This window comes from Coregonus lavaretus (genome assembly GCF_964263955.1).
Source record: "Coregonus lavaretus genome assembly, contig: SUPER_35_unloc_2, whole genome shotgun sequence".
NCBI lineage: Eukaryota > Metazoa > Chordata > Actinopteri > Salmoniformes > Salmonidae > Coregonus > Coregonus lavaretus.
Window position 1 is genome coordinate 5362526 of NW_028167180.1, and position 23397 is coordinate 5385922.

The following is a 23397-nucleotide window of genomic DNA, read 5'->3' on the forward strand; positions in this document are numbered from 1 at the left end:
GGTTAAGGTCACTACAGTATAAACTCAGTATAGAACAGGTTATGAGGTTGCTAGGTGTTGGGTTAAGGTCACTACAGTATAAACTCAGTATAGACCAGGTTATGGGGACTGTCTGGTAATTAGTCAAATCTTATGTTATTGGTATAGAAAAAGTAATGATCAGTAGGCTGGATATATTATAAACATTGTATTGTGAAGACATGTTTATTTAGTTAATAGCATCACACTGGAACAAAGCCTGTCTGTCTGTTGAATTACACTGGACCAAAACCTGTCTAGCTGTCTGTTCAATTACACTGGACCAAAACCTGTCTAGCTGTCTGTTGAATTACACTGGACCTAAACCTGTCTTGCTGTCTGTTGAACGTGTCTATGGATAAACATGGAACAGAACATTAGAGTGTGGTATTCAGGAAGGATTCTGGAATGTTGAGTACAAAGAGATTCCGGATCTAGAACCTGGAGTGTGTATGAAGTTAAGTGTTCTGGAATGCTTTAGCCAGATGTTCTGGAGGAGTGTAATGTTGATGTGATTGTGACATCATCACACCTTGACCACAGCCTTGCCGATGTTGTCTCCCTGTAGCATGCCCATGAAGGCAGCAGGCATGTTGTTGAAACCACTGGTGATGTGTTCATTGCATCGCAGCTTGCCCTGAAGGATCAACACAAACATTTTATTCTCCTCCTCGTCATCAGCGTCATCATCACTGTCATCACCATCATCATCCTCGTCATCATCATCATCACCGCCGTCATCACTGTCATATTCTTCCTCATCATCATCATCAGGCTTACACAGTGTTTGGCAACTGTTTTCATGGATTCACATGACTCAACAAAACTACCTTCAGAAGGAATCTTTACTGGATGGGTTTCTATTGTATCCTGAACGACCATAACACTGGTAATAGAACACTGGTAATAGAACACTGGTAATAGAACACTGGTAATAGAACACTGGTAATAGAACACTCGTAATAGAACATTGGTAGTAGAACACTGGAAATAGAACACTGGTAATAGAACATTGGTAGTAGAACACTGGTAATAGAACACTGGTAATACAGCACTGTTAATAGAGCACTGGTCGTAGAACACTAGTAATATAACACTGCCAATAGAACACTGGTAATAGAACACTGGTAATAGAACAGTGGTAATAGAACACTGCCAATATAACACTGGTAATACAACACTGGTAATAGAACACTGGTAACACAACACTGGTAATAGAACACTGGTAATACAACACTGGTAATATAACACTGGTAATAGAACACTGGTAATATAACACTGGTAATAGAACATTGGTAGTAGAACACTGGAAATAGAACACTGGTAATAGAACATTGGTAGTAGAACACTGGTAATAGAACACTGGTAATACAGCACTGTTAATAGAGCACTGGTCGTAGAACATTTGTAGTAGAACACTGGTAATATAACACTGGTAATATAGCACTGTTAATAGAGCACTGGTCGTAGAACACTAGTAATATAACACTCCCAATAGAACACTGGTAATAGAACACTGGTAATAGAACAGTGGTAATAGAACACTGCCAATATAACACTGGTAATACAACACTGGTAATAGAACACTGGTAACACAACACTGGTAATAGAACACTGGTAATACAACACTGGTAATATAACACTGGTAACACAACACTGGTAATAGAACACTGGTAATACAACACTGGTAATATAACACTGGTAACACAACACTGGTAATAGAACACTGGTAATACAACACTGGTAATAGAACACTGGTAATATAACACTGGTAATAGAACACTAGTAATATAACACTGGTAAAATAACACTGGTAATACAACACTGGTAATAGAACACTGGTAATACAACACTGGTAATAGAACACTGGTAACACAACACTGGTAATAGAACACTGGTAATACAACACTGGTAATAGAACACTGGTAATAGAACACTGGTAATAGAACACTGGTAATACAACACTGGTAATATAACACTGGTAATAAAACACTGGTAATAGAACACTAGTAATATAACACTGGTAATATAACACTGGTAATACAACACTGGTAATAGAACACTGGTAATAGAACACTGGTAATACAGCACTGTTAATAGAGCACTGGTCGTAGAACACTAGTAATATAACACTGCCAATAGAACACTGGTAATAGAACACTGGTAATAGAACAGTGGTAATAGAACACTGCCAATATAACACTGGTAATGCAACACTGGTAATAGAACACTGGTAACACAACACTGGTAATAGAACACTGGTAATACAACACTGGTAATATAACACTGGTAATAGAACACTGGTAATATAACACTGGTAATAGAACATTGGTAGTAGAACACTGGAAATAGAACACTGGTAATAGAACATTGGTAGTAGAACACTGGTAATAGAACACTGGTAATACAGCACTGTTAATAGAGCACTGGTCGTAGAACATTTGTAGTAGAACACTGGTAATATAACACTGGTAATATAGCACTGTTAATAGAGCACTGGTCGTAGAACACTAGTAATATAACACTCCCAATAGAACACTGGTAATAGAACACTGGTAATAGAACAGTGGTAATAGAACACTGCCAATATAACACTGGTAATACAACACTGGTAATAGAACACTGGTAACACAACACTGGTAATAGAACACTGGTAATACAACACTGGTAATATAACACTGGTAACACAACACTGGTAATAGAACACTGGTAATACAACACTGGTAATATAACACTGGTAACACAACACTGGTAATAGAACACTGGTAATACAACACTGGTAATATAACACTGGTAATATAACACTGGTAATATAACACTGGTAATACAACACTGGTAATACAACACTGGTAATACAACACTGGTAATAGAACACTGGTAATAGAACACTGGTAATAGAACACTGGTAATAGAACACTGGTAATACAACACTGGTAATACAACACTGGTAATATAACACCGGTAATATAACACCGGTAATAGAACACTGGTAATAGAACACTGGTAATAGAACACTGGTAATACAACACTGGTAATATAACACTGGTAATAGAACACTGGTAATAGAACACTAGTAATATAACACTGGTAAAATAACACTGGTAATACAACACTGGTAATAGAACACTGGTAATAGAACACTGGTAATACAACACTGGTAATATAACACTGGTAATACAACACTAGTAATTTAACACTGCTAATAGAACACTGGTAATATAACACTGGTAATACAACACTGGTAATACAACAATGGTAATAGAACACTGGTAATGGAACACTGATAATAGAACACTGGTAATAGAACACTGCCAATATAACACTGGTAATATAACACTGGTAATAGAACACTGGTAATACAACACTGGTAATATAACACTGGTAATATAACACTGGTAATATAACACTGGTAATAGAACACTGGTAATAGAACACTGGTAATAGAACACTGCCAATATAACACTGGTAATATAACACTGGTAATACAACACTGGTAATACAACACTGGTAATACAACACTGGTAATAGAACACTGGTAATAGAACACTGGTAATAGAACACTAGTAATATAACACTGGTAATATAACACTGGTAATACAACACTGGTAATACAACACTGGTAATAGAACACTGGTAATAGAACACTGGTAATACAACACTGGTAATAGAACACTGGTAATAGAACACTGGTAATAGAACACTAGTAATATACACTGGTAATACAACACTGGTAATAGAACACTGCCAATATAACACTGGTAATACAACACTGGTAATAGAACACTGGTAACACAACACTGGTAATAGAACACTGGTAATACAACACTGGTAATATAACACTGGTAATAGAACACTGGTAATAGAACACTGGTAATACAACACTGGTAATATAACACTGGTAATACAACACTGGTAATATAACACTGGTAATATAACACTGGTAATAGAACACTAGTAATATAACACTGGTAATATAACACTGGTAATACAACACTGGTAATACAACACTGGTAATAGAACACTGGTAATAGAACACTGGTAATAGAACACTGGTAATACAACACTGGTAATATAACACTGGTAATAGAACACTGGTAATAGAACACTAGTAATATAACACTGGTAATATAACACTGGTAATACAACACTGGTAATAGAACACTGCCAATATAACACTGGTAATACAACACTGGTAATAGAACACTGGTAACAAAACACTGGTAATACAACACTGGTAATACAACACTGGTAATATAACACTGGTAATAGAACACTGGTAATAGAACACTGGTAATAGAACACTGGTAATACAACATTGGTAATATAACACTGGTAATAGAACACTGGTAATAGAACACTAGTAATATAACACTGGTAATATAACACTGGTAATACAACACTGGTAATAGAACACTGCCAATATAACACTGGTAATACAACACTGGTAATACAACACTGGTAATAGAACACTGGTAATAGAACACTGGTAATAGAACACTGGTAATAGAACACTGGTAATACAACACTGGTAATATAACACCGGTAATATAACACCGGTAATAGAACACCGGTAATAGAACACTGGTAATAGAACACTGGTAATAGAACACTGGTAATACAACACTGGTAATATAACACTGGTAATAGAACACTGGTAATAGAACACTAGTAATATAACACTGGTAAAATAACACTGGTAATACAACACTGGTAATAGAACACTGGTAATAGAACACTGGTAATACAACACTGGTAATATAACACTGGTAATACAACACTAGTAATTTAACACTGCTAATAGAACACTGGTAATATAACACTGGTAATACAACACTGGTAATACAACAATGGTAATAGAACACTGGTAATGGAACACTGATAATAGAACACTGGTAATAGAACACTGCCAATATAACACTGGTAATATAACACTGGTAATAGAACACTGGTAATACAACACTGGTAATATAACACTGGTAATATAACACTGGTAATATAACACTGGTAATAGAACACTGGTAATAGAACACTGGTAATAGAACACTGCCAATATAACACTGGTAATATAACACTGGTAATACAACACTGGTAATACAACACTGGTAATACAACACTGGTAATAGAACACTGGTAATAGAACACTAGTAATATAACACTGGTAATATAACACTGGTAATACAACACTGGTAATAGAACACTGGTAATAGAACACTGGTAATAGAACACTGGTAATACAACACTGGTAATAGAACACTGGTAATAGAACACTGGTAATAGAACACTAGTAATATACACTGGTAATACAACACTGGTAATAGAACACTGCCAATATAACACTGGTAATACAACACTGGTAATAGAACACTGGTAACACAACACTGGTAATAGAACACTGGTAATACAACACTGGTAATATAACACTGGTAATAGAACACTGGTAATAGAACACTGGTAATACAACACTGGTAATATAACACTGGTAATACAACACTGGTAATATAACACTGGTAATATAACACTGGTAATAGAACACTAGTAATATAACACTGGTAATATAACACTGGTAATACAACACTGGTAATACAACACTGGTAATAGAACACTGGTAATAGAACACTGGTAATAGAACACTGGTAATACAACACTGGTAATATAACACTGGTAATAGAACACTGGTAATAGAACACTAGTAATATAACACTGGTAATATAACACTGGTAATACAACACTGGTAATAGAACACTGCCAATATAACACTGGTAATACAACACTGGTAATAGAACACTGGTAACAAAACACTGGTAATACAACACTGGTAATACAACACTGGTAATATAACACTGGTAATAGAACACTGGTAATAGAACACTGGTAATAGAACACTGGTAATACAACATTGGTAATATAACACTGGTAATAGAACACTGGTAATAGAACACTGGTAATAGAACACTAGTAATATAACACTGGTAATATAACACTGGTAATACAACACTGGTAATAGAACACTGCCAATATAACACTGGTAATACAACACTGGTAATAGAACACTGGTAACACAACACTGGTAATAGAACACTGGTAATACAACACTGGTAATATAACACTGGTAATATAACACTGGTAATAGAACACTGGTAATACAACACTGGTAATACAACACTGGTAATATAACACTGGTAATAGAACACTGGTAATAGAACACTGGTAATACAACACTGGTAATATAACACTGGTAATACAACACTGGTAATATAACACTGGTAATAGAACACTGGTAATAGAACACTGGTAATAGAACACTGGTAATACAACACTGGTAAAATAACACTGGTAATACAACACTGGTAATATAACACTGGTAATAGAACACTAGTAATATAACACTGGTAATATAACACTGGTAATACAACACTGGTAATAGAACACTGGTAATAGAACACTGGTAATAGAACACTGGTAATACAACACGGGTAATATAACACTGGTAATAGAACACTGGTAATAGAACACTAGTAATATAACACTGGTAATATAACACTGGTAATACAACACTGGTAAAAGAACACTGCCAATATAACACTGGTAATACAACACTGGTAATAGAACACTGGTAACACAACACTGGTAATAGAACACTGGTAATACAACACTGGTAATAGAACACTGGTAATAGAACACTGGTAATAGAACACTGGTAATATAACACTGGTAATACAACACTGGTAATATAACACTGGTAATATAACACTGGTAATAGAACACTAGTAATATAACACTGGTAATATAACACTGGTAATATAACACTGGTAATACAACGCTGGTAATAGAACACTGGTAATAGAACACTGGTAATACAACACTGGTAATACAACACTGGTAATACAACACTGGTAATAGAACACTGGTAATACAACACTGGTAATAGAACACTGGTAATATAACACTGGTAATATAACACTGGTAATATAACACTGGTAATATAACACTGGTAATACAACACTGGTAATACAACACTAGTGATAGAACACTGGTAATAGAACACTGGTAATATAACACTGGTAATACAACACCGGTAATAGAACACCGGTAATAGAACACTGGTAATAGAACACTGGTAATAGAACACTGGTAATACAACACTGGTAATACAACACTGGTAATAGAACACTGGTAATACAACACTGGTAATATAACACTGGTAATACAACACTGGTAATAGAACACTGGTAATAGAACACTGGTAATATAACACTGGTAATAGAACACTGGTAATAGAACACTGGTAATACAACACTGGTAATAGAACACTAGTAATATAACACTGGTAATAGAACACTGGTAATAGAACACTAGTAATATAACACTGGTAATAGAACATTGGTAATAGAACACTGGTAATACAACACTGGTAATAGAACACTGGTAATACAACACTGGTAATAGAACACTAGTAATATAACACTGGTAATAGAACACTGGTAATAGAACACTGCCAATATAACACTGGTAATACAACACTGGTAATAGAACACTGGTAACACAACACTGGTAATAGAACACTGGTAATACAACACTGGTAATATAACACTGGTAACACAACACTGGTAATAGAACACTGGTAATACAACACTGGTAATATAACACTGGTAACACAACACTGGTAATAGAACACTGGTAATACAACACTGGTAATAGAACACTGGTAATAGAACACTGGTAATAGAACACTGGTAATACAACACTGGTAATATAACACTGGTAATATAACACTGGTAATAGAACACTGGTAATAGAACACTGGTAATAGAACACTGGTAATACAACACTGGTAATAGAACACTAGTAATATAACACTGGTAATAGAACACTGGTAATAGAACACTAGTAATATAACACTGGTAAAATAACACTGGTAATACAACACTGGTAATAGAACACTGGTAATAGAACACTGGTAATACAACACTGGTAATAGAACACTGGTAACACAACACTGGTAATAGAACACTGGTAATACAACACTGGTAATAGAACACTGGTAATAGAACACTGGTAATAGAACACTGGTAATACAACACTGGTAATATAACACTGGTAATAAAACACTGGTAATAGAACACTAGTAATATAACACTGGTAATATAACACTGGTAATACAACACTGGTAATAGCACACTGGTAATAGAACACTGGTAATACAGCACTGTTAATAGAGCACTGGTCGTAGAACACTAGTAATATAACACTGCCAATAGAACACTGGTAATAGAACACTGGTAATAGAACAGTGGTAATAGAACACTGCCAATATAACACTGGTAATGCAACACTGGTAATAGAACACTGGTAACACAACACTGGTAATAGAACACTGGTAATACAACACTGGTAATATAACACTGGTAATAGAACACTGGTAATATAACACTGGTAATAGAACATTGGTAGTAGAACACTGGAAATAGAACACTGGTAATAGAACATTGGTAGTAGAACACTGGTAATAGAACACTGGTAATACAGCACTGTTAATAGAGCACTGGTCGTAGAACATTTGTAGTAGAACACTGGTAATATAACACTGGTAATATAGCACTGTTAATAGAGCACTGGTCGTAGAACACTAGTAATATAACACTCCCAATAGAACACTGGTAATAGAACACTGGTAATAGAACAGTGGTAATAGAACACTGCCAATATAACACTGGTAATACAACACTGGTAATAGAACACTGGTAACACAACACTGGTAATAGAACACTGGTAATACAACACTGGTAATATAACACTGGTAACACAACACTGGTAATAGAACACTGGTAATACAACACTGGTAATATAACACTGGTAACACAACACTGGTAATAGAACACTGGTAATACAACACTGGTAATATAACACTGGTAATAGAACACTGGTAATATAACACTGGTAATATAACACTGGTAATACAACACTGGTAATAGAACACTGGTAATAGAACACTGGTAATAGAACACTGGTAATACAACACTGGTAATACAACACTGGTAATATAACACCGGTAATATAACACCGGTAATAGAACACTGGTAATAGAACACTGGTAATAGAACACTGGTAATACAACACTGGTAATATAACACTGGTAATAGAACACTGGTAATAGAACACTAGTAATATAACACTGGTAAAATAACACTGGTAATACAACACTGGTAATAGAACACTGGTAATAGAACACTGGTAATACAACACTGGTAATAGAACACTGGTAACACAACACTGGTAATAGAACACTGGTAATACAACACTGGTAATAGAACACTGGTAATAGAACACTGGTAATAGAACACTGGTAATACAACACTGGTAATATAACACTGGTAATAAAACACTGGTAATAGAACACTAGTAATATAACACTGGTAATATAACACTGGTAATACAACACTGGTAATAGAACACTGGTAATAGAACACTGGTAATACAACACTGGTAATATAACACTGGTAATACAACACTAGTAATTTAACACTGCTAATAGAACACTGGTAATATAACACTGGTAATACAACACTGGTAATACAACAATGGTAATAGAACACTGGTAATGGAACACTGATAATAGAACACTGGTAATAGAACACTGCCAATATAACACTGGTAATATAACACTGGTAATAGAACACTGGTAATACAACACTGGTAATATAACACTGGTAATATAACACTGGTAATATAACACTGGTAATAGAACACTGGTAATAGAACACTGGTAATAGAACACTGCCAATATAACACTGGTAATATAACACTGGTAATACAACACTGGTAATACAACACTGGTAATACAACACTGGTAATAGAACACTGGTAATAGAACACTAGTAATATAACACTGGTAATATAACACTGGTAATACAACACTGGTAATAGAACACTGGTAATAGAACACTGGTAATAGAACACTGGTAATACAACACTGGTAATAGAACACTGGTAATAGAACACTGGTAATAGAACACTAGTAATATACACTGGTAATACAACACTGGTAATAGAACACTGCCAATATAACACTGGTAATACAACACTGGTAATAGAACACTGGTAACACAACACTGGTAATAGAACACTGGTAATACAACACTGGTAATAGAACACTGGTAATAGAACACTGGTAATACAACACTGGTAATATAACACTGGTAATACAACACTGGTAATATAACACTGGTAATATAACACTGGTAATAGAACACTAGTAATATAACACTGGTAATATAACACTGGTAATACAACACTGGTAATAGAACACTGGTAATAGAACACTGGTAATAGAACACTGGTAATACAACACTGGTAATATAACACTGGTAATAGAACACTGGTAATAGAACACTAGTAATATAACACTGGTAATATAACACTGGTAATACAACACTGGTAATAGAACACTGCCAATATAACACTGGTAATACAACACTGGTAATAGAACACTGGTAACAAAACACTGGTAATAGAACACTGGTAATACAACACTGGTAATATAACACTGGTAATAGAACACTGGTAATAGAACACTGGTAATAGAACACTGGTAATACAACATTGGTAATATAACACTGGTAATAGAACACTGGTAATAGAACACTGGTAATAGAACACTAGTAATATAACACTGGTAATATAACACTGGCAATACAACACTGGTAATAGAACACTGCCAATATAACACTGGTAATACAACACTGGTAATAGAACACTGGTAACACAACACTGGTAATAGAACACTGGTAATACAACACTGGTAATATAACACTGGTAATATAACACTGGTAATACAACACTGGTAATACAACACTGGTAATATAACACTGGTAATAGAACACTGGTAATAGAACACTGGTAATACAACACTGGTAATATAACACTGGTAATACAACACTGGTAATATAACACTGGTAATAGAACACTGGTAATAGAACACTGGTAATAGAACACTGGTAATACAACACTGGTAAAATAACACTGGTAATACAACACTGGTAATATAACACTGGTAATAGAACACTAGTAATATAACACTGGTAATATAACACTGGTAATACAACACTGGTAATAGAACACTGGTAATAGAACACTGGTAATAGAACACTGGTAATACAACACTGGTAATATAACACTGGTAATAGAACACTGGTAATAGAACACTAGTAATATAACACTGGTAATATAACACTGGTAATACAACACTGGTAAAAGAACACTGCCAATATAACACTGGTAATACAACACTGGTAATAGAACACTGGTAACACAACACTGGTAATAGAACACTGGTAATACAACACTGGTAATATAACACTGGTAATAGAACACTGGTAATAGAACACTGGTAATATAACACTGGTAATACAACACTGGTAATATAACACTGGTAATATAACACTGGTAATAGAACACTAGTAATATAACACTGGTAATATAACACTGGTAATATAACACTGGTAATACAACGCTGGTAATAGAACACTGGTAATAGAACACTGGTAATACAACACTGGTAATACAACACTGGTAATAGAACACTGGTAATACAACACTGGTAATAGAACACTGGTAATATAACACTGGTAATATAACACTGGTAATATAACACTGGTAATATAACACTGGTAATACAACACTGGTAATACAACACTAGTGATAGAACACTGGTAATAGAACACTGGTAATATAACACTGGTAATACAACACCGGTAATAGAACACCGGTAATAGAACACTGGTAATAGAACACTGGTAATAGAACACTGGTAATACAACACTGGTAATACAACACTGGTAATAGAACACTGGTAATACAACACTGGTAATATAACACTGGTAATACAACACTGGTAATAGAACACTGGTAATAGAACACTGGTAATATAACACTGGTAATAGAACACTGGTAATAGAACACTGGTAATACAACACTGGTAATAGAACACTAGTAATATAACACTGGTAATAGAACACTGGTAATAGAACACTAGTAATATAACACTGGTAAAATAACACTGGTAATACAACACTGGTAATAGAACACTGGTAATAGAACACTGGTAATACAACACTGGTAATAGAACACTGGTAACACAACACTGGTAATAGAACACTGGTAATACAACACTGGTAATAGAACACTGGTAATAGAACACTGGTAATAGAACACTGGTAATACAACACTGGTAATATAACACTGGTAATAAAACACTGGTAATAGAACACTAGTAATATAACACTGGTAATATAACACTGGTAATACAACACTGGTAATAGAACACTGGTAATAGAACACTGGTAATACAACACTGGTAATATAACACTGGTAATACAACACTAGTAATTTAACACTGGTAATAGAACACTGGTAATATAACACTGGTAATACAACACTGGTAATACAACAATGGTAATAGAACACTGGTAATGGAACACTGATAATAGAACACTGGTAATAGAACACTGCCAATATAACACTGGTAATATAACACTGGTAATAGAACACTGGTAATACAACACTGGTAATATAACACTGGTAATATAACACTGGTAATAGAACACTGGTAATAGAACACTGGTAATAGAACACTGCCAATATAACACTGGTAATATAACACTGGTAATACAACACTGGTAATACAACACTGGTAATACAACACTGGTAATAGAACACTGGTAATAGAACACTAGTAATATAACACTGGTAATATAACACTGGTAATACAACACTGGTAATAGAACACTGGTAATAGAACACTGGTAATAGAACACTGGTAATACAACACTGGTAATAGAACACTGGTAATAGAACACTGGTAATAGAACACTAGTAATATAACACTGGTAATACAACACTGGTAATAGAACACTGCCAATATAACACTGGTAATACAACACTGGTAATAGAACACTGGTAACACAACACTGGTAATAGAACACTGGTAATACAACACTGGTAATATAACACTGGTAATAGAACATTGGTAATAGAACACTGGTAATACAACACTGGTAATATAACACTGGTAATACAACACTGGTAATATAACACTGGTAATATAACACTGGTAATAGAACACTAGTAATATAACACTGGTAATATAACACTGGTAATACAACACTGGTAATAGAACACTGGTAATAGAACACTGGTAATAGAACACTGGTAATACAACACTGGTAATATAACACTGGTAATAGAACACTGGTAATAGAACACTAGTAATATAACACTGGTAATATAACACTGGTAATACAACACTGGTAATAGAACACTGCCAATATAACACTGGTAATACAACACTGGTAATAGAACACTGGTAACAAAACACTGGTAATAGAACACTGGTAATACAACACTGGTAATATAACACTGGTAATAGAACACTGGTAATAGAACACTGGTAATAGAACACTGGTAATACAACACTGGTAATAGAACACTGGTAATAGAACACTGGTAATAGAACACTGGTAATAGAACACTAGTAATATAACACTGGTAATATAACACTGGTAATACAACACTGGTAATAGAACACTGCCAATATAACACTGGTAATACAACACTGGTAATAGAACACTGGTAACACAACACTGGTAATAGAACACTGGTAATACAACACTGGTAATATAACACTGGTAATATAACACTGGTAATAGAACACTGGTAATACAACACTGGTAATACAACACTGGTAATATAACACTGGTAATAGAACACTGGTAATAGAACACTGGTAATACAACACTGGTAATATAACACTGGTAATACAACACTGGTAATATAACACTGGTAATAGAACACTGGTAATAGAACACTGGTAATACAACACTGGTAAAATAACACTGGTAATACAACACTGGTAATATAACACTGGTAATAGAACACTAGTAATATAACACTGGTAATATAACACTGGTAATACAACACTGGTAATAGAACACTGGTAATAGAACACTGGTAATACAACACTGGTAATATAACACTGGTAATAGAACACTGGTAATAGAACACTAGTAATATAACACTGGTAATATAACACTGGTAATACAACACTGGTAAAAGAACACTGCCAATATAACACTGGTAATACAACACTGGTAATAGAACACTGGTAACACAACACTGGTAATAGAACACTGGTAATACAACACTGGTAATATAACACTGGTAATAGAACACTGGTAATAGAACACTGGTAATATAACACTGGTAATACAACACTGGTAATATAACACTGGTAATATAACACTGGTAATAGAACACTAGTAATATAACACTGGTAATATAACACTGGTAATATAACACTGGTAATACAACGCTGGTAATAGAACACTGGTAATAGAACACTGGTAATACAACACTGGTAATACAACACTGGTAATACAACACTGGTAATAGAACACTGGTAATACAACACTGGTAATAGAACACTGGTAATATAACACTGGTAATATAACACTGGTAATATAACACTGGTAATATAACACTGGTAATACAACACTGGTAATACAACACTAGTGATAGAACACTGGTAATAGAACACTGGTAATATAACACTGGTAATACAACACCGGTAATAGAACACCGGTAATAGAACACTGGTAATAGAACACTGGTAATAGAACACTGGTAATACAACACTGGTAATACAACACTGGTAATAGAACACTGGTAATACAACACTGGTAATATAACACTGGTAATACAACACTGGTAATAGAACACTGGTAATAGAACACTGGTAATATAACACTGGTAATAGAACACTGGTAATAGAACACTGGTAATACAACACTGGTAATAGAACACTAGTAATATAACACTGGTAATAGAACACTGGTAATAGAACACTAGTAATATAACACTGGTAAAATAACACTGGTAATACAACACTGGTAATAGAACACTGGTAATAGAACACTGGTAATACAACACTGGTAATAGAACACTGGTAACACAACACTGGTAATAGAACACTGGTAATACAACACTGGTAATAGAACACTGGTAATAGAACACTGGTAATAGAACACTGGTAATACAACACTGGTAATATAACACTGGTAATAAAACACTGGTAATAGAACACTAGTAATATAACACTGGTAATATAACACTGGTAATACAACACTGGTAATAGAACACTGGTAATAGAACACTGGTAATACAACACTGGTAATATAACACTGGTAATACAACACTAGTAATTTAACACTGGTAATAGAACACTGGTAATATAACACTGGTAATACAACACTGGTAATACAACAATGGTAATAGAACACTGGTAATGGAACACTGATAATAGAACACTGGTAATAGAACACTGCCAATATAACACTGGTAATATAACACTGGTAATAGAACACTGGTAATACAACACTGGTAATATAACACTGGTAATATAACACTGGTAATAGAACACTGGTAATAGAACACTGGTAATAGAACACTGCCAATATAACACTGGTAATATAACACTGGTAATACAACACTGGTAATACAACACTGGTAATACAACACTGGTAATAGAACACTGGTAATAGAACACTAGTAATATAACACTGGTAATATAACACTGGTAATACAACACTGGCAATAGAACACTGGTAATAGAACACTGGTAATAGAACACTGGTAATACAACACTGGTAATAGAACACTGGTAATAGAACACTGGTAATAGAACACTAGTAATATAACACTGGTAATACAACACTGGTAATAGAACACTGCCAATATAACACTGGTAATACAACACTGGTAATAGAACACTGGTAACACAACACTGGTAATAGAACACTGGTAATACAACACTGGTAATATAACACTGGTAATAGAACATTGGTAATAGAACACTGGTAATACAACACTGGTAATATAACACTGGTAATACAACACTGGTAATATAACACTGGTAATATAACACTGGTAATAGAACACTAGTAATATAACACTGGTAATATAACACTGGTAATACAACACTGGTAATATAACACTGGTAATACAACACCGGTAATAGAACACCGGTAATAGAACACTGGTAATAGAACACTGGTAATAGAACACTGGTAATACAACACTGGTAATACAACACTGGTAATAGAACACTGGTAATACAACACTGGTAATATAACACTGGTAATACAACACTGGTAATAGAACACTGGTAATAGAACACTGGTAATATAACACTGGTAATAGAACACTGGTAATAGAACACTGGTAATACAACACTGGTAATAGAACACTAGTAATATAACACTGGTAATAGAACACTGGTAATAGAACACTAGTAATATAACACTGGTAAAATAACACTGGTAATACAACACTGGTAATAGAACACTGGTAATAGAACACTGGTAATACAACACTGGTAATAGAACACTGGTAACAAAACACTGGTAATAGAACACTGGTAATACAACACTGGTAATAGAACACTGGTAATAGAACACTGGTAATAGAACACTGGTAATACAACACTGGTAATATAACACTGGTAATAAAACACTGGTAATAGAACACTAGTAATATAACACTGGTAATATAACACTGGTAATACAACACTGGTAATAGAACACTGGTAATAGAACACTGGTAATACAACACTGGTAATATAACACTGGTAATACAACACTATTAATTTAACACTGGTAATAGAACACTGGTAATATAACACTGGTAATACAACACTGGTAATACAACAATGGTAATAGAACACTGGTAATGGAACACTGATAATAGAACACTGGTAATAGAACACTGCCAATATAACACTGGTAATATAACACTGGTAATAGAACACTGGTAATACAACACTGGTAATATAACACTGGTAATATAACACTGGTAATAGAACACTGGTAATAGAACACTGGTAATAGAACACTGCCAATATAACACTGGTAATATAACACTGGTAATATAACACTGGTAATACAACACTGGTAATAGAACACTGGTAATAGAACACTGGTAATAGAACACTGGTAATACAACACTGGTAATAGAACACTGGTAATAGAACACTGGTAATAGAACACTAGTAATATAACACTGGTAATACAACACTGGTAATAGAACACTGCCAATATAACACTGGTAATACAACACTGGTAATAGAACACTGGTAACACAACACTGGTAATAGAACACTGGTAATACAACACTGGTAATATAACACTGGTAATAGAACATTGGTAATAGAACACTGGTAATACAACACTGGTAATATAACACTGGTAATACAACACTGGTAATATAACACTGGTAATATAACACTGGTAATAGAACACTAGTAATATAACACTGGTAATATAACACTGGTAATACAACACTGGTAATATAACACTGGTAATAGAACACTGGTAATAGAACACTAGTAATATAACACTGGTAATATAACACTGGTAATACAACACTGGTAATAGAACACTGGTAATAGAACACTGGTAATAGAACACTGGTAATACAACACTGGTAATATAACACTGGTAATAGAACACTGGTAATAGAACACTAGTAATAAAACACTGGTAATATAACACTGGTAATACAACACTGGTAATAGAACACTGCCAATATAACACTGGTAATACAACACTGGTAATAGAACACTGGTAACAAAACACTGGTAATAGAACACTGGTAATACAACACTGGTAATATAACACTGGTAATAGAACACTGGTAATAGAACACTGGTAATAGAACACTGGTAATACAACATTGGTAATATAACACTGGTAATATAACACTGGTAATAGAACACTGGTAATAGAACACTGGTAATAGAACACTAGTAATATAACACTGGTAATATAACACTGGTAATACAACACTGGTAATAGAACACTGCCAATATAACACTGGTAATACAACACTGGTAATAGAACACTGGTAACACAACACTGGTAATAGAACACTGGTAATACAACACTGGTAATATAACACTGGTAATATAACACTGGTAATAGAACACTGGTAATACAACACTGGTAATATAACACTGGTAATAGAACACTGGTAATAGAACACTGGTAATACAACACTGGTAATATAACACTGGTAATACAACACTGGTAATATAACACTGGTAATAGAACACTGGTAATAGAACACTGGTAATAGAACACTGGTAATAGAACACTGGTAATACAACACTGGTAAAATAACACTGGTAATACAACACTGGTAATATAACACTGGTAATAGAACACTGGTAATAGAACACTGGTAATACAACACTGGTAATATAACACTGGTAATAGAACACTGGTAATAGAACACTAGTAATATAACACTGGTAATATAACACTGGTAATACAACACTGGTAAAAGAACACTGCCAATATAACACTGGTAATACAACACTGGTAATAGAACACTGGTAACACAACACTGGTAATAGAACACTGGTAATACAACACTGGTAATACAACACTGGTAATAGAACACTGGTAATAGAACACTGGTAATATAACACTGGTAATAGAACACTAGTAATATAACACTGGTAATATAACACTGGTAATAAAACACTGGTAATAGAACACTGGTAATAGAACACTGGTAATAGAACACTGGTAATACAACACTGGTAATATAACACTGGTAATAGAACACTGGTAATAGAACACTAGTAATATAACACTGGTAATATAACACTGGTAATACAACACTGGTAAAAGAACACTGCCAATATAACACTGGTAATACAACACTGGTAATAGAACACTGGTAACACAACACTGGTAATAGAACACTGGTAATACAACACTGGTAATATAACACTGGTAATAGAACACTGGTAATAGAACACTGGTAATATAACACTGGTAATAGAACACTAGTAATATAACACTGGTAATATAACACTGGTAATAAAACACTGGTAATAGAACACTGGTAATAGAACACTGGTAATAGAACACTGGTAATACAACACTGGTAATATAACACTGGTAATAGAACACTGGTAATAGAACACTAGTAATATAACACTGGTAATATAACACTGGTAATACAACACTGTTAATAGAACACTGCCAATATAACACTGGTAATACAACACTGGTAATAGAACACTGGTAACAAAACACTGGTAATAGAACACTGGTAATACAACACTGGTAATATAACACTGGTAATAGAACACTGGTAATAGAACACTGGTAATAGAACACTGGTAATACAACATTGGTAATATAACACTGGTAATAGAACACTGGTAATAGAACACTGGTAATAGAACACTAGTAATATAACACTGGTAATATAACACTGGTAATACAACACTGGTAATAGAACACTGCCAATATAACACTGGTAATACAACACTGGTAATAGAACACTGGTAACACAACACTGGTAATAGAACACTGGTAATACAACACTGGTAATATAACACTGGTAATATAACACTGGTAATAGAACACTGGTAATACAACACTGGTAATACAACACTGGTAATATAACACTGGTAATAGAACACTGGTAATAGAACACTGGTAATACAACACTGGTAATATAACACTGGTAATACAACACTGGTAATATAACACTGGTAATAGAACACTGGTAATAGAACACTGGTAATAGAACACTGGTAATACAACACTGGTAAAATAACACTGGTAATACAACACTGGTAATATAACACTGGTAATAGAACACTAGTAATATAACACTGGTAATATAACACTGGTAATACAACACTGGTAATAGAACACTGGTAATAGAACACTGGTAATAGAACACTGGTAATACAACACTGGTAATATAACACTGGTAATAGAACACTGGTAATAGAACACTAGTAATATAACACTGGTAATATAACACTGGTAATACAACACTGGTAAAAGAACACTGCCAATATAACACTGGTAATACAACACTGGTAATAGAACACTGGTAACACAACACTGGTAATAGAACACTGGTAATACAACACTGGTAATAGAACACTGGTAATAGAACACTGGTAATATAACACTGGTAATACAACACTGGTAATATAACACTGGTAATATAACACTGGTAATAGAACACTAGTAATATAACACTGGTAATATAACACTGGTAATATAACACTGGTAATACAACGCTGGTAATAGAACACTGGTAATAGAACACTGGTAATACAACACTGGTAATAGAACACTGGTAATATAACACTGGTAATATAACACTGGTAATATAACACTGGTAATAGAACACTGGTAATACAACACTGGTAATATAACACTGGTAATACAACACCTGTAATATAACACTGGTAATACAACACTGGTAATACAACACTGGTAATAGAACACTGGTAATAGAACACTGGTAATACAACACTGGTAATATAACACTGGTAATAGAACACTGGTAATAGAACACTAGTAATATAACACTGGTAATACAACACTGGTAATATAACACTGGTAATACAACACTGGTAATACAACACTGGTAATATAACACTGGTAATACAACACTGGTAATAGAACATTGGTAATAGAACACTGGTAATACAACACTGGTAATAGAACACTGGTAATACAACACTGGTAATAGAACACTGGTAATAGAACACTAGTAATATAACACTGGTAATATAACACTGGTAATAGAACACTGGTAATACAACACTGGTAATAGAACACTGGTAATAGAACACTGGTAATAGAACACTGGTAATACAACACTGGTAATACAACACTGGTAATACAACACTAGTGATAGAACACTGGTAATAGAACACTGGTAATATAACACTGGTAATACAACACCGGTAATAGAACACCGGTAATAGAACACTGGTAATAGAACACTGGTAATACAACACTGGTAATACAACACTGGTAATAGAACACTGGTAATACAACACTGGTAATATAACACTGGTAATACAACACTGGTAATAGAACACTGGTAATACCACACTGGTAATACAACACTGGTAATACAACACTGGTAATATAACACTGGTAATATAACACTGGTAATACAACACTGGTAATAGAACACTGGTAATAGAACACTGGTAATACAACACTGGTAATAGAACACTGGTAATGGAACACTGATAATAGAACACTGGTAATAGAACACTGGTAATAGAACACTAGTAATACAACACTGGTAATAGAACACTGGTAATGGAACACTGATAATAGAACACTGGTAATATAACACTGGTAATATAACACTGGTAATAGAACACTGGTAATAGAACAGTGGTAATAGAACACTGGTCATACAACACTGGTAATAGAACACTGGTAATAGAACACTGGTAATAGAACACTGGTAATAGAACACAGGTAATAGAACACTGGTAATAGAACACTGGTAATAGAATACTGGTAATATAACACTGGTAATAGAACACTGGTAATAGAACACTGGTAATAGAATACTGGTAATAGAACACTGGTAATAGAACACTGGTAATAGAACAATAGTAGTAGAACCCCGCTAGTAGAACCCTCTCCCTGTACCTCAGTCATCCAGGCCATCAGCCTCCTCAGTGACTGCTGGTGTTTGTGTTTCCAGCGACCACACAGGAAGCCCTCCATCCTCAGCTGCTTGAAGATCATATGGGTGTGGACATACGGCCCTGAAATAGAAACACATACAGTAGCCTATATATTAACATATACAGATATAAGGATCCAGTTACACAGATGCAGATATAGTAAGATCATATGGGAGTGGACATAGGGCCCTGGCTAATAAACAAATACCTGTCTGTGGTGTGGACAGTATACCTGTCTGTGGTGTGGACAGTATACATGTCTGTGGTGTGGACAGTATACCTGTCTGTGGTGTGGACAGTATACCTGTCTGTGGTGTGGACAGTATACCTGTCTGTGGTGTGGACAGTATACCTGTCTGTGGTGTGGACAGTGTACCTGTCTGTGGTGTGGACAGTATACCTGTCTGTGTTGTGGACAGTATACCTGTCTGTGGTGTGAACAGTATACCTGTCTGTGGTGTGGACAGTATACCTGTCTGTGGTGTGGTGTCGTTGTACATTGAGATGCTTCCACACACAGCTATTCTGCCATACTCTCTCATCTGAGGCATCACTACACTGGAGAACTTCCCACCAACCTGGACAGAGAGAGAGAGAGAGAAAGAGATTGGACTTTGATACACACACGCACACACACGCATGGAGGGCTTCCTGTGTGGTCGCTGGAAACACAAACAACAGCAGTCACTGAGGAGGCTGATGGCCTGGATGACTGAGGTACAGGGACACACGTCTGTGTGTGTGTGTGTGTGTGTGAGTGGTGCAGCGGCCTCACGTTCTCAAAGTAGCAGTCGTATCCGTGTGGCGCGGCCTCCCTGAGTGAGTTCTCCAGAGAGGTGACAGTCTTGTAGTTGAAGACCTGGTCAAAACCCAGCTCCTTTAGATAGGACAGCTTGGTATCTGTCCCCGCACAGCCCACCACTGTACAGCCCTGAGGACACACACACACACACACACACACACACACACACACACATACATACATACACACACACACACACACACACAAACACACACACACACACTGACTCACTATACATTATGAAAGTCACTGATAACTCACAGAGGCACATGGAATATAGAACACAACTTGGAAGTAACTAACACTGTGGAGACGTTGTGGGAACGCTGTGGGAACGTTGGGGGAATGTTGTACCTTGATCTTGGCGATCTGTCCCACCACTGAGCCCACGGCCCCTGCTGCAGCGTTCACCAGAAGAGTCTCCCCCTCCTTTATCTCACACACTTCTTCTAGTCCATACAGAGCTGTCAGACTGTAGAGAGATATCATCATCATCACACCTCCTCTAGTCCATACAGAGCTGTCAGACTGTAGAGAGATATCATCACACCTCCTCTAGTCCATACAGAGCTGTCAGACTGTAGAGAGATATCATCACACCTCCTCTAGTCCATACAGAGCTGTCAGACTGTAGAGAGATATCATCACACCTCCTCTAGTCCATACAGGGCTGTCAGACTGTAGAGAGATATCATCACACCTCCTCTAGTCCATACAGAGCTGTCAGACTGTAGAGAGATATCATCACCACACCTCCTCTAGTCCATACAGGGCTGTCAGACTGTAGAGAGATATCATCACACCTCCTCTAGTCCATACAGAGCTGTCAAACTGTAGAGAGATATCATCACACCTCCTCTAGTCCATACAGAGCTGTCAGACTGTAGAGAGATATCATCACACCTCCTCTAGTCCATACAGGGCTGTCAGACTGTAGAGAGATATCACCACCACACCTCCTCTAGTCCATACAGAGCTGTCAGACTGTAGAGAG

The 23397-nt window shown here is 35.4% G+C and overlaps 1 protein-coding gene across 2 annotated transcripts; it reads right to left on the reverse strand.

Moving 5' to 3' along the window:
- Positions 1-174: 174 nt before the first annotated feature.
- Positions 175-23195, reverse strand: LOC311110261 (prostaglandin reductase 1-like). 2 transcript variants are annotated; one of them, XM_084188801.1, is made up of 5 exons: positions 22758-23186; positions 22377-22532; positions 22074-22179; positions 21564-21682; positions 175-655 (listed from the first exon to the last, which is right to left on the reverse strand). In XM_084188801.1, exons 1-5 carry the CDS (start codon positions 22896-22898, stop codon positions 545-547), a joined length of 633 nt encoding a protein of 210 aa, XP_084044927.1. In that variant the 5' UTR covers positions 22899-23186; the 3' UTR covers positions 175-544. The 2 variants fall into 2 exon arrangements, with proteins under 2 accessions (XP_084044927.1, XP_084044926.1); XM_084188800.1 differs by lacking the exon at positions 175-655 and having other exon boundaries at positions 21303-21682; positions 22758-23195.
- Between the last annotated feature and the right edge of the window lie 202 nt (positions 23196-23397).